This window comes from Schistosoma mansoni (assembly GCF_000237925.1).
Source record: "Schistosoma mansoni, WGS project CABG00000000 data, supercontig 0049, strain Puerto Rico, whole genome shotgun sequence".
In the NCBI taxonomy this organism is placed as follows: Eukaryota; Metazoa; Platyhelminthes; class Trematoda; order Strigeidida; family Schistosomatidae; genus Schistosoma; species Schistosoma mansoni.
Genome location: NW_017386028.1, coordinates 219,889 through 235,473, shown reverse-complemented (window position 1 = coordinate 235,473; position 15,585 = coordinate 219,889). Strand labels below are relative to the sequence as shown.

General features: G+C 33.7%; 1 protein-coding gene across 1 annotated transcript; it reads left to right on the top strand.

The window, feature by feature from the left end:
• The first annotated feature begins 629 nt into the window (after positions 1 to 629).
• Positions 630 to 12,174, top strand: Smp_170160 (5-AMP-activated protein kinase, beta subunit,putative). Its single transcript, XM_018790591.1, has 7 exons — positions 630 to 870; positions 915 to 1,186; positions 4,265 to 4,364; positions 6,964 to 7,082; positions 7,260 to 7,353; positions 8,240 to 8,338; positions 10,562 to 12,174. The coding sequence occupies exons 1-7, from the start codon at positions 769 to 771 to the stop codon at positions 10,637 to 10,639; spliced, it is 864 nt and encodes a 287-aa protein (XP_018646108.1). The 5' UTR covers positions 630 to 768; the 3' UTR covers positions 10,640 to 12,174.
• The last annotated feature ends 3,411 nt before the right edge of the window (positions 12,175 to 15,585 follow it).

Here is a 15,585-nt window from a genome sequence, read left to right as displayed (position 1 = left end):
GTAGCGCGGTCTCACAAGGATCTTGTGGTGAAAGTGAGCCATGATCTCGCGACTAAGACCCACTGCCTTGATGTCCCCGCTAGAGGGCTTAGAAACTTGTGGGCTTTGAGTTGGACATTTACCAAGTTAGATACTAATATGTTCACTAAAGTATACACAACTTTAACGAGTTTTAAACTTAAAAAATACGTTTAAGCTGCAAGCCTCTGTTTAAAAGTTGACTCTGAAATCTTGAGAGAATTAAAGAGGTTAGCCGCCGGTGCAACTTCGGGGTTTACCATACAAAGAGTGACTAGAAAAGCTAGACCTCTTTACTCTGTTCTACCACAGATGAAGTGGTGATCTGATTTTGATGTATAGAATACTTGGAAGTGATTTCGGACTTGATATGTCCTGTCTCTTTCTTCACACCAGATCGTGACAACTCAGAGTACATAGTAGGCGAGTAGAAAAGCCAAGGACGAACAGAGGCTTTCACACCAAGCCATCAACCTATGGAACCTGTCAGGTGAAAAAGTGATACCCCCCTAGCCTCTAAACCTAACTAGAAAATCACAAAAAACAGGCCGAAGGCCTTCTGTTTTTGATACATATATCTGAATTTGAATCTATAGTTAATTGAATTCAGAAACCGCGTGAATTGTAATTGTCGTTACGATTTGGTCGTTATGTCCGGACAAATAAGTTGTTTCGAGATTTGAGGACCCGTGGCTAATTTCCAGTTCTTTAAACTTTCAATCTAATACCAACTATACATAAATCAAAATTATGGGTAACTCTTCCAGTGGTCACAAGCGCAGACCGTCACTGGACGACGATGTCCTCTCGGGCGTTCTTGCTGGTAAAAGATATGTATATCAAATGTCACATGTAGGTTAATCTTTACACAAGAGTATACATTTAACTAACTTCAGGACACTCCTGCCGAGGATTCCGTGATTAGCTTTGTTACTGGTAATTCTGCCGTTCATGCTATTGCGGACCAACTCCGTGATTCCCGACTTTATGACTCAGGTGGCAAGCCAAATTTATTCGTTGGAGGACCGGGTCTAGGTCTTGATATTTCAGAAGAAAATCAACCTGTTCAGAGTGTACCAACTGTTTTTAAGTGGGATGGAGGAGGAAAAGACGTTTACATAAGTGGTACATTCAATGGTTGGAGATCGAAAATCCCGATGGTTAAAAGGTTAGAGATGCATAATATTATGTAAATATTAGTAGTCTAATGCGGCTATCTATCTTGTTAGTATGCTTGCATATTTTAAACAGTAACTTCATCGTAATCAATGTTAAATTCGCACATTTAAAATAATCTCTTATCAAGGCATATTGAGAATTCGCGATAAAAGATATGTCACAGTTGATCAGAAACTACATCAACGAGCCAGTCTCAAATATTAGATACAACCAACTAATGGTTATGGTCCAATTAAATAGTTTATTTCTACTGATAAGTCTGTCCAATAACCAGTAAATTCATGTTCCGATGACGTATTGGTTTGAACGTTGCTAACTTACTCCACCCCACCCCTACAACAGCCAACGTTGCACTAAAAGGTTGGCAGTTGTCGGGTTTACATATTAAATAACCCCGTAAATCCATTCTCCGCCTTTACCCACCACCTGCCTCTAAATTCAACATAGCTCATTTCGTAATTTCGACGTACGCTAGCAATGGTCCAGAGTTACCTGTGAGCGAAAACTAGGAGCCAACTGTCTTCTGTTACCGTAAGCCATGTCTCTTAGTCATAGAGTGATACAGATCTGACTACCGTTTAGTATACTCACCTGTCGCTCGGCAGATATACATCTATTTGTCACAAGCGACGTATGTCGGTAGGAAACAAATGAGTTTCCGAAAGCTGTGATAAAACTTCGTCGGATGCTAATACACTAGAATTAATAAGACTTCCAGAATAAATTGAGTATACAACTCATTGAACCTGGTCATTCTCTAGTTTACACGTCTCGACAGACCAGTTCCGAGGTAAGAGATGGGATTCGAAGACAGTAAAACGCATCCCAGACATGTTTGGGTTGTTGCTAAAGGCGACCAAAAGGCTGTATACTGTCAGGTGGGGGAGTCACCAAATAAAACTACGTGGTCTGTGTATTCTAAGTCTAGTGAATCTCCTGGTTATTGATCACTACCTGAAAAATTAAGTATCGAAATCTTCACTTTAATTAATATCTATGACGAAGTTAGATAAAAATAAAGGAGATGGGCAACTCTGACGAACACCTCTTGATGTTATCAGCTCTGATCACGATTTGTCATAATCTTTAACTCGACCAGTATTATTCAGGTAGAGAGCTTGTACAGGGTAATGTATTACATCGGCATGCCCTTCAGTGACATAGTACCATAAAACCTCCAGATCAACAGTCTAATGCCACCTCAAAGTTAAAAAATACAGCAACTGTCGGGCGTAGTTGGTATCCTTATATCTTCGAACCTGATGAAGAGTGGATATCTGGTCATTTCATTCACATCTTTTTTTAAGTTTACTGTTCCTGAGATCTAGATAACCGTCAGATAATTACACTATCTAATGTTTTTAGTTAAATTGATTCCTCTGCAGTTACCACAGGAGGACCTCTGTCCTTTTTATGATCTGGAACGATCAGTGATCGTGACAGGTTATATGGTGCTACATTCAGTTTACAGACTCCAGCTAATTTAACTGGAAAAACTGGATGACTATCCTCAAAAATCTCCAAAGCTAATCCATTGAAGCCACCTGCTTTCTGCCGCTCCGTGCTAGTTATAGCCTTTTCAACTTTATTAAGAGCTGGGGAGCTTATTTTGACATTCCATTCAGTTTGTTTAGCAACAGTTGGGAACTAGAAGGTAGTTGGAGTTCAGGTAAACTGTTTCCATAAGTGTTCCGCCCATCGTCCCAATCGTCTGGGCTGTGGATCATATTTTATTTATTATTTATTTAAACACATAAATATTGGTACAAGGGGGCACCAGATATATATGCGGATCATAGCCTGTTTATTTACTATTCGGTCTCACCAACACTTGCTCCCCACGGGGTTAGAGCTACCAACACTAGTATCACGGTCAGAGACGTTATCAGTAAGCTGTCAAGGCACCCAATGACATATGATTGAGGGTTTTACATTACTTGGTGTCCAGTCTTTAGCATTGATTAAATTCTGTCGCACACCTGGAATTCTAAAACTCTTGTCTAAATGAACAATTGCTCTTTGAATGCTATCATTCGATGGCTTATCTGATCAAGCCGTTTTTAAAACCATGTGCCATTCAAGCTTACTGGCCTTAACATTTGTCGTCCCAGATAATTCCACGTCGCGCATTATTTGTCGACACTGGAACTGGTTGGAAAAAGTGGAGAGATGACCAGTGTATGACATGGTGTCGTGGCATGAAAGAAAGCTGTCCAGGAATGGCTTCTGTTGGTTCTCCACGTCTCCCTGGTTGAGGTGAGGTCCTAGAGATGGTACAACACAGTGGCTTGAGACGTTATCAGATATGGCTCAGAATAGAAGCCAGTGGTGATCCTGCTGTATCTTTCTTATACTTTCTTCATAAAAAATGGACGTGACTTCTTTGACTGGAAGAATTCTTTCTGGTTGTACTTTTGCTAACTGAACTGCATTCTCCCATTATTACTATTTCACTCATGCACTAATTTCTGTCCGTTATTGTTCTCCTTTTTCTCATACGCACTTTACATTTTCTATCTCTTCACATTCTCATTGTTATTTTGTGGCGAATATGTATTTGGTGCCTTTTTGTACCAATATTTTTGTGTTCAAATAAATAAACTTCAACATTTGTAGTTTGACGCACACTGGGCAATAGTCAGGCCAGATAGACTAGATGTATTATATCCTATACCTGTATTCAAAAGTTCAATTAAGTCTTGTGATTCGAGGAGAAAGTATTTGTTTTTTGGAATAAAAAATCATTAAGATAATTTTGAAAACTGTTTTCTATAGGAGGGTAAGGGTAAATACAATTATGTCATTGTGACCGACTGAAATATGTCACAAACATCTTCAAACACTGGTTACTATAATCTTCCGAACCTCAACCAGGTAGTACAAACCTACCTACATGGCACAGTCCACTTATAACTGGCTCCTTGGATTAATATTACGTCTTGGTTTGGCCAATTCTTACTTTCTCCTAGCGTGCTCCTATACCATATGAAGTAACCCATTTATCTGTATACAAATCTTGTTTACAAACCGTGAAATCATGTGTTTTTTTATTTTATGTTTATAACAGCTCGAGTAAACATAACTTTTATACGATCATTGATCTTCCTCTTGGTGAACATCAGTACAAATTTATTGTTGATGGGCATTGGAAGCTAGACCAAAACCAGGTTGGTCATCAGTGTTTCATTTCTAGAACTAATTAAGTTTTATATTTGTTTATTATTTTCATCTCAATACGAAACTACTTGATACAACGAAATATTTGGAAATGTGCCTCAAAAAATAACATGACAGTATTATAAAATAATCAAATCGAAAATTGTGTAAGAATAAAAGTGCAGATAGATACGGCGGAAATAGGTATATATTTACATTATAATTTTGGTTTCTTAGGTCTACATCTCAATGTCTGTATGGAATACTGAACGAAACTCCATCACGATCACCACTAACATCGATCCACAAACAAATTCGATAGTATTCCAAAACTACGTTGTTATAGTTGTAGAGATATATCCAAGGTGCCATGATTCCTCCAATCTCAGTGTCTGTAAATAATACTTACTATGTGGATGTATCTTCTGATTCTTCTCTATCATCTCTTAGATTAGACCTATTAGCAAGTGAGGGTATGGTCCACTTAAAGGATTATCTGCTTCATTTTATACCTCCAAATAATATCATAATAGCAATTCACAATGAGTAATACCGATATATTTACTTAATCTTCTAAATTGTCCAATAGACGTTTATACATAGTTAATTGAATAAATGTAAAACTCGACAATAATAAAAATAATAGCAGCTCTATTAAGTTAAATTTCGTTACAATAAGGGATTCTCATTATCAATTGAGCAATGTCTTAATGAACTTCTATTTAACAAGCAGTCCAATTTCAGTTGCTCCATTTTATAAACAGTCTTAACAGTTTATCACTCATCCGGAATCGCGAAATTTTCTTGCCAGTCTAGCTGCTATTAATATTCTTTCCATCTACCATATGTGCGATGCAAGAATTCCAGTACATTCGTCTCTCACCTTTTTCAAAAGATAGTTAAGGAGGAGAATATGCCAACAACTATAGTATTTTTATTTGAATTCTCCCGTATTTAGCATTTCAATAATTCGTAAGCCTGTTATAATGACCCGTGAATACATAAAATTAACATTCATAATTATTTAGCTTAAGTAAATCTGGAACAGGAAGGTTAATTACAATATTTTGAATTGGAAAGTAGATGACCCAAACGTTTAGGCTCCACTACGTTACGAAGCTAAAGTAATTCATCATTAAACGTCTAGATACTGTGACTGGAAAAATATCAAAAAGAATTTTGAGTATACCATATCACCAAATACAACGTATAAGGAGGAAAATCTATCTTAATTTTGCATATTTATTTAACGTGAATTTTGTTCAGTCAACTTCAACTCATCTTCGTTGAGACTGAATTCCATTCATTGACTTCCACTGTATTATCAGTTGTAACCAGTTATTTAATTCCCAATGCATTTTTGTTTTGTTTTGATTATTTCACTATGATTATGTGTTCAGTGACACTTACTCAGTTAATAAAATTCTGTAATCAGTAATCATTGAATCGATATGTAACTGAATTGACTTGAATGTAAATTATTCCCTCTGGGGTTATCGATCAATAAAGTTTCTATACAAATTAGACTTTGCCCTCTAGTTACCAGGCCGAGAAGAAGAAGATAGAAGTAACCTCATTCAGTGTATTTAAATTGGAGTTGCGAAATAGTTGCTTAGCACATTAACGTATCAGAAAAGAATTAGAATAATTGTAATATCTGATTATTTCAGGAAATGTGTTTACGCTACTGCGATTGTCCAAAAAATATTTTCTACTCACGAAAAATATAAATTTACTTGAATGTCTTAGTGTAACTTTATTAAAAATTCCTTTTCTTAAATAAATGTAAACAGGAAACCTTATTAATGGATATGTATAAGCTGAAAACCGAGAGAAATGTTTCGCTTGTAAAAATGTGTACCAATTTGCATCGTTTAGGTTCAAATAAAAGCATACAAAGTATTCTGCCTGGATTTTTGTTGAATACTATCTTTAAGGACTTCGCTTTATCAGTTTCATCACCTAGCGGTTCACAATTCAGAATAAGAGATAAATATATATGAGGGAGAAATAAATGTAGCTTATGATTATTAATATTAACTTCTATCAACTATTTTTTCTGTGTTGTCATCTACCACCAAATTAGTAAACTGGAAGTGTTAAAGTGTCTTCCGTCCACATATTATGTATCGGTTACATCTAACCGAATATCTTAATCATATAAATTCATAATTCAGTTGATCTCCATCGCCTCTCCTTAGTAAGTTTACGGATTTCATTTTTGATATTTATTATTTTTACTCGTTTAACAATTAGTCATTGTCCTCGTATATACTGTTAGGTTCATGATAACATTGTTATTATTAATTTGAACTGTGTTGTGGGGCTATTGTCTTTACTTTTTCACTGTTAGAATGCGATTAAAATGTTGATGGTTGAAAGGCTTTTTCAAATATATACTTTCGAGTAAGCACTGATATGTCATACTTTTATAAGTGTACTCAAAAATTCTGGATTTTAATCAATATGACTAGTAACGGTTCACACCTTACACTCGACAAATTTTCAATAATGTTGCATCTGTTAATTTATTCAAGTGTATTTTGTGTTTTTTTGTAAACGACTGAATTAAGACTATTTATTGATTTCAACATGTTTGAAATTTTGCAGCCTGTTTCTACTAGTCCGACCGGTGTTCAAAATAACGTGATTCAAGTCAAAGAGTCGGACTTTGATGTGCTTACTGCTCTATCTCATGATATGGCGAATTCTCGTGGTAGTGAAGATCGGTCCTCAGTTTCACAGGCTATTCCATTTCAAATAAATGATGGAAAATCTGATGCCCCAGGGGCATCAGAAGCGGAAATTCCCCATGTACCAAGTTCCGGGTCTGGTTCACCTCCTGGTGAATACAGCCGTTTTATTCCTGCTACACCGTTAGAAGCTTTATCCCCACAAACCGGAAGTGGAGGGTCATTACCTTCACCAGCAGTTCATAATAGTTCAAATGATCCTAAAAAAGCATTAACGCCTCCGTTGTTACCTCCACAATTACTTCAGGTAACATTTTGTCATTTTTTAAAGTGAATAAATGTATTGGTCAATTTAAACTACACAACACCGTGATATATAACTAAAATTTATCTAGTGGTACATTAATATTGCCTAGTTTAAAATTAATCAGTCCACTGCCACTGAAATACAAGATTATCCAACCCAGATTCAACATTTATACTGTTAGTTATAAGTCATTGAACAGAAACCATTTATCTTTGGTAAAATTAAAGGATATACCCGTAACCTACTAATCAACTATATATATGATCATTTCTGAAAGAATTAAGACAATCGATTATGAAAACTACTACTCGTTTATATGAATAGATATTTCTATGCAAGTGTAACCATCCTTATAGAAAATATCCCAGTTTTTTCAGATAAACTTAAATAAATTAGGCCTTATCATAAAAAAACTGAACAAGGTTATTCCCGAAGCACATCTATATATGTAGTTAACTAAGTGGGTCCTATCGATCTCAACTCAATAGCCTGACGATAGCATGGATTGATGCTAAAGGCGATCCAAAGACTATGACGTCGAGGTGTTCGCCAAATAGAACCATATGATATCCATGTTCATTGTATGTTCACTCTAACGGATAATTTAAAACTCCGTCTTCTTCCATCCACATCTGAAAACGTTTTAGCCAAGCCGTACAGGTTATGACTAACAACCTCTGAAATTAGATTTTTTGCACATAAATCGATCCCAACAAATTAGCAATCAATTTCTTATAATAAATGTCTAATATGATCCACTAAAAATGTTGTAGCGTACGAAATCTGTAAAATAAAATCAATCGATCTTAACTTTGATATTCGCCATTCAGACTTATACATATACTATAGGAAAAAAAGAGTTACTTATCTTACATCTTATTTTTAGGTAATACTTAATCGGGATACAAATGTCCAATGTGATCCAAATTTATTGCCACAACCAGATCATGTGATGGTCAATCATATGTATGCTTTGTCTATCAAGGTCAGTGTTATTTAAAACAACATATTTTCCGAAAAAATAAACAATTGTTTTTGTATTTCAATTTGCTTTTATAAAATAAATAAATAATAATAAATACCGTACCTATACACCCTCTTCAGTGTGTTGTTTCACGTATGTGTGTGTTATACACTATTAACTTTGTTTTGTTTTCCCGATGTGTACACATATATCCTCATTAGTTGGTCCTCTACTATATACTCTCCTTTCATTCCTGGAATTATTCATTATTTTTGATCCATATCATAATTTAGTCGGTTTCACTCTTATTCCTCGGTGTTACCCATAGTTTTATTTAAGTAACTAATTAAGTCATCTGTCAAGTAGAATATACATTCATGTGCTCTACTTGGATGAAACTTTGAATTATTAGGGCTTTTTGAATTCTCATCTTATAAACACTTCATTATAAACGATTGATGGCATCACTAATAATTCTCCTCCTGCCAAACATTTGGTCTGATTTTTCATTACATTATTATTTCTCGCATCCTATGTTATCCATATTTATTCTGACCGTTAACCTCATAATTCCATTTGACAAATAAACTTATCCAAGTTAATGTTGCATATCAATCATCTCAATATTAACATTTTTATTTTATTTTACAAACAATCTCAAATACACAAGCTATAATTTTTAAAGTAACCTTAGAACTGGGCACCTTTTGGATGATGGATTTGAATATATAATAGTAGGACCTGAAAAGATGATGAAGGGAATTTCATGGAATTCATGAGTTAGATTGTATAGATTAGTAGATAAATAAACATCTCAATCTCATGAAACTTCTAAATCACAATAAAGTTGTATATATTCCACAGGTAGTCAAATAAGTGAAAAGAAATCGTAGAATGTTTTACACTTGTTCATATCTATCCATCTCATCTATGTTTAAAATAATACAATTTATAGCCGAGATCGTTTTTTTCTAATATCTATTTCAATTATCAATTAGGTGATCTACAATATCTTACATAGCTTCACCCAATAGTTCGTTGAGTTTGTTGATTGTTGTCATGTCTTTTAAGTCTATTCATAATTCAATTGTCGTGCTCGCTAAGTTGGTTGGCTGGTATATATGTAGATCTTCATCAACTAAGTTGAATTTCTGAAATTCTCACATTGTGCCAAACCTCTGATTAGCTTACTAGATGATCTCATTATAGATATTTGAATACTTTTACAAAAAAAGTATCAATTATCCTATCATTTCAAATAAATTTCGAACCAATGGTTGGAGTGTGTAATAATACTGGGATTAATTACAATTTATATTGTGAATTTGAACATCTTCATGAATTACTGAAAATAATATTTTTATTCATGACAATTATCCAATAAGTTCTGGCTCAAAATTGATGAAAACATTCTACCGAACCAGTGGTAATAAGTTACAGCTTTGAATCCGCCTTTTACCTATTTCACTTTAGTTAACTGGGTGGTTATACTTGCCTTGACAGAAATGAATACTCGTTTAAATAAATGGGTTACCTTATTACTATTGTTTATGTGAGAACGGCCTACGGGTGAACTCAAGGAAGCTCTAAGATGCTCAGAAAGAGCCGAAGACATTCTGTCCGATGATCTTTTGGAAAAATATTGCAGAATCTCGATGTGTAGCTTCCCTATTGAACAAAAGCTAAAAACTACTGTTTACGAATTGGATGACTGTAATGATGATTTTGCCTTTACTAAAAAAAACTACAAATAACTTTGTACCATATTTGGCATTGTTGGGATAACATTCCTCACTCATCTTCTGTCTTCTCATTTGCAACTTGGAGGGTTCTAGCGTTCGAGTGCTCAAGTAGTACGCAATATATCAAGAATGTAAGCTCTAGATATAACAAAGATGGATAATGGCTAGCAGTGGAATCCAGGACGCGCGTTTCGTCCTATTTGGGACTCGTCGGCTTACAATGCTTGTGAATTAAGGCTATATCGAGGCAATACGCACAGTATGCACATATGCCAATTAGAGACTGACCAGTTGCAGTCCTAACACATCTATGGGAAGATTCAAACAAACAATACTAAATGAATCTAGATATAACAGTTTATGAATAGTTTTCAAATATGAACTAAACCTAATCAACTTGAACGATGGATACCATGAGAGTTTAAATCATTTGTTAACTCTATTTAATAATTCAGAATATATATATATATCCCCGTTTATATTTCTTTTTCATTCATTTCAGGATGGTGTGATTGTTCTCTCAGCTATAACACGTTATCGACAAAAATTTGTCTCTACTGTATTATACAAACCGATATAAAAGAAAAATAAAATGATAAAGAAGAGAGAGAGAGAGGAGGAAGAGGAGAGAGTATCCAACTATCTTACAAATCACTATAAATACTACTACTACTACTACTACGACCAGTACTACTAATATCGCCATCACCATCATCTTCATTATCATTATTTGTAAATTCAATCTAATATCTAAATATTGTTAATATAAATCATTAACTTTCATTTATCATTACTATTATCATTATTTTATTACTATTATTATCATCATCATCACTATTCATTTTTACCATAGAAAAGAATAAAAAGAAATTTAAAAAAAAGTGGCTAAAAAGGGAGGCAATTAGTCAATGATTGAGACAGTGATAAACAACTTATTGTTCAAAATTCTATGAACATCATTTGAAGAATTGAGCTTTATGTGCACATGATGCCAATTCAGTCTTTGTTATCTTTGTTCATTCAATCATAATTATCAGTATATATTTCTTTTCATGTGTTATTTTTTTTCACAATTTATTGTTACTACTATGATTATTCTCTATTTTTCTTGTTGATTATGAATCTATTGAATTGTTTGATTAATTAATTGATTGATGAATTTTTGTTTTAGAGAATACTCTCATTTACTCCTTCCCTTCTTCCTCTTTTCCCTTTGAAAATAAATAAATCTTGTTAAGTGTTTATTAATACCTGTTATTGTTACGATTACTACTATTACTACTACTACTACTACCATTATCACTATTATTATTGATTCATTGTTCAATACTTTTCTATGTGATACTTATACTGTATGCTTCATTATTATCATCAATGATCGTATAGATGTATGTATCATTTAAAAGGATGACAATCATAAATTCCATTGTTATTAAATTGATTGATTGATTCACATCTCTTATAGCAACTTTTTGTCAATGAATCTCTTTTATTGTTTCTCATTATACTCTCATCCTAGTCTTGCTCATGTCTCATACTCTCAAATATACTTTATTATAATGGACAATTATCGTGTAGTAAGTCAGTCTTTGAGTTCTTTTTTTTCTATAAAGCTTTAAATCACTATCTATTTCTTTCTTACCAAGTGCCTATATTTTCATAAATCTTGATATTAAGCTTAGTTGTTTATTTTTATAAACATCAGTACACACACCTGCAGTCTTCATTGTTACTGTTACTAAAAGTCTGTGTGTGTGTGTTCTTGAAGTTGTTCATTTTCCATTTCTTATCTTTTACTCTGCCGGTACTAAATGATGAAGAAAATAAAATGCAACAACATCTCTGGAGAGAAAACACCAACGAACCAAAATTTAAGACTGGCCAATGTATTCAATGTTAAACTTATCTTGTTCAAGTTTCCCTTATTTTCTCCCTCCATTTACATAAATACATATGTGTGCAATGAAGCAAGTAGCAGCCAAATCATTGTGTAATAAACTACTTTACTAATTCCTCACCACCATGATTACTACCATTTACATATGTAAAGAAGAAATCTGTGATTTATATATAGTTGAGAATACTCGTTGAGAATAAACTCCACCAACAATAAGTAACATGTCTTTTTTTTAAATCCACAGTACATTATCAAAAATTCCTAATTCCAAAATTAGAACAAATTAATGCAGAGAAACGTGCGGTCGGCTGTTATTTATGATTTTGATTTATGAATGACGTACATTATGCAAATGAAATATAAGTTTACAGTATACAACAGTTCGTCAATCTCATATAACTAAAATATTTGGCGATAGAAGATCGTTTTGTATATTTATAGTTAGTTGACTTTTAATGGCCCATGATCTGACTCCAATTGGATTGTGTGTTGATTATCATCGAAATATATATGTCAATCCTCGTACATAATTATCGACCTAACTCGCGTTAGTGAATAACGGAATTAAATAAGTCAAACATGAGCGTGAATTTCAAATACGTGTATTTCATACAATCGTTGATCCAGACAAACGACCGCAAAAGAGAAGAGAGTGAAACGAGATGATGTGTGGTGGAGAAGGCATGTAAACCAACTCAGGTTAATCAAGCGTTAATCGATATTTATTGTCAGACAAAAATATGTCACAGACATGTGATAAGTAAGATAAGAAATGCACACACATACGCTTACATAAAAACAGGTTGATAAACGAATAAGTGACAGGGTAAAAATGTGACTCGAAAAGAATGAATTGATTGATCTGTCCAGAGGATTGAATAACCTGTGTAGGCTTGACATAGTACCAGCACCTACAGACTTATTTATTTCAACATATAGTTGAAGGATTGACAATAATAATTATGGAATTAATTAAAATTCTGGTGGTAGTAACAGTCGTATAACCGTAAAGAGAATACTACAACTAATCAAAATGCAAGGGGAAGTTATTGGAAGGAACAATGAGGTAAAATCATTGTTTATTAAATTATCTGTAATTGACTCAAATATTTATTATGATAGCCAGAATAAGGAGAACAGTATTACAAACTTATGGACACAAAGGTTAGGTTCAATGAGATGCATAGGATGGTGTTCGAGTATGTGGTGACGTACTTGCCTAATAGTGCACTGGGGAACAGTTAAACTGCTAAATTTACATAAACGAGGCTAATTTTGGAGGTCAGTCCTTATTTTTGCTTCTAGTATTTGGTTGCTTGTAAATGAGGGCATTCAACTTCACTGTAGTGTATGCTTTTGTAGAGCTTTTCTCAATCGTTCTGTTATTAATTCACCAAGAACGTCATTTAAGAATTGTAATTCTAGGTACTAATGGTCAATATTAAACAATAGAATTATTCATTATTTGATTTTCTACTTCGAAAATAATATATATATATATATATACCGATTTATAAATTTAATGAACCACATTAGAACGTTTTGAACCTGTTCATCTACTTGATATAGAACAAATGGGTGGCGGTTAACAATGAAATCCAGGATGCACATTTCGTCCTATTTGGGACCCTTTAGCCAGATGTACCTGAATCCCAAAGTAAATCTTCATGTCGAGACTCTAATTCAGTGCCGTTCGCTCCGAACGCCATCGCGTTATTCACTTAACTACTGAGTCTAAATACCCACCTACTTGTACAATCGGTGTAAATTTTAATTCCATTTGAACTGTTCTGGATTATCTAGTTGGAATTCGGACTAAAATTTGATCAGTCTTGGTTGGCGTATGTGTATCCTTTACGGATTACCTCTATACAGCTATTATGATACAAGTTGATATAGAACAGATGGGGCACTGGTCAAGCTTCAGTCAAAAATATCAGTAACGAGGTTATCCAAACCATCTCAAACTGAATTATTCATCTATTTAATTGTTAGATTTAACTTGTATACAAATAGTCTGTCTAACTCATTATGTATGAATACTTAAAACTTCACTTTATCAAGAATATTCTGTTCAGATTAAAACAATTCTTTTAACCATCAAACATACAACTAGTTTTTCTATCATCGTCAATAAGAACATGAAAAGACTTATATTTTATTCTGATTTAGCTGATAATCAGTAATCTAAATCAGTAGAAAATATTAATCAAATCAAAATTATCTAGATACTAAGTAACTGTCTCATTCCCTTTTTTAGACAGACTCCGTGAAAAATGTTTCAGAATTGAGTCAGTTAGAACTGAAATCGTTTAGACAACTCGTTGTCAAACCTTGCAGAAACGTTTTCTTGTATTCAACCCCTCAAAACACCTAGTAAATAATGCTTCCAGGTTTGGTCTGTAAAAGAGATAACTACATGAATAACGCTTGTTTGCTATCCCAATTCCAACCGCTTGTAATATGATACTACTAATTATTGACATTTTCGCATTTGAAATAAAAGTCGGGATAAAAGACACGCTGGAAGTATACGAGACAGAAGAAAGGACAGGCTTCCTTTCTGTTACAGGAAATTAGGTACAATCCGGTTTTACTATTTATTCAAATAATCAATAAGCGTATTCTTGTTTACACAAAAGATGAATACGATTATTTTACTTACAAAAAATTTTATACAACTCAAATACATACTTCGTTGCAAAATTTGTGCTAATGATAAACATTCACCAACAAACAACACGGACTTGAAGAATTCACAAATCAAACTCTATGGTCAGTTAACCGAACAAATTAATTAATTTTTGAAGCCAACCACTTGTATAAGTGATACATTTTCCCTACTATTTATTAAGAAGATATACTTGTCAAATACCTGCATTACACGTAGGATTCCGAAGTCTGGGAAAGATCGCATTATTTATATTTATATGAATCAAGGTTTCATTAAAGACGCCGTAGTTCTCATTCACTTAAATTTCAATCTGGCAAATACATCATCCATCTGATAATGAATTACATCAATGTCAACCCAGCACAACTTATTAAATATTGATTTTTGTTAATGTGGACTACAAATGTATCCGTAAAGGATATCTTTTATAAGCTTCTTTTCATGTTAATGCAAATCATTTTCAAGGTTATAGGTATTGGCACATTGTTTATTTGTATACTTTATAGATCTATTTTGACTAATACATGAACTACTCACCGAATAATTAGTAATTCATTGCGTTTGTCAGCTAAGTTATTTGGAATTTGTGCTGCATAACATATACCATGTCTCTAAATAACGGAACACAACATTCTGCAAACATTGTTTCAAATATTTCTTCTAATAAGTTTCAGGTCTCAGGGTGAGAACATCGCAATTAAATCACCGACTTCAAAGCCAAAGGTCAACCTTGTTAACTACACGTATAACGCAATGTAGCACGACAACCATTCAATACCGACGATGAAATTTGTTTCAGTTCCAACTTGCTTCTATCCCACCAGTATTTTATGTGTCTCAGGGTCATTAAATGTCACCATAAAAAAGTTGTTCTTTATCAAATTTAATGTCTGTCGGGAGTATAAAACTATCTTGAAAGTTCTATATTGTCCATTACCGTGTGTTGTTGCATGAC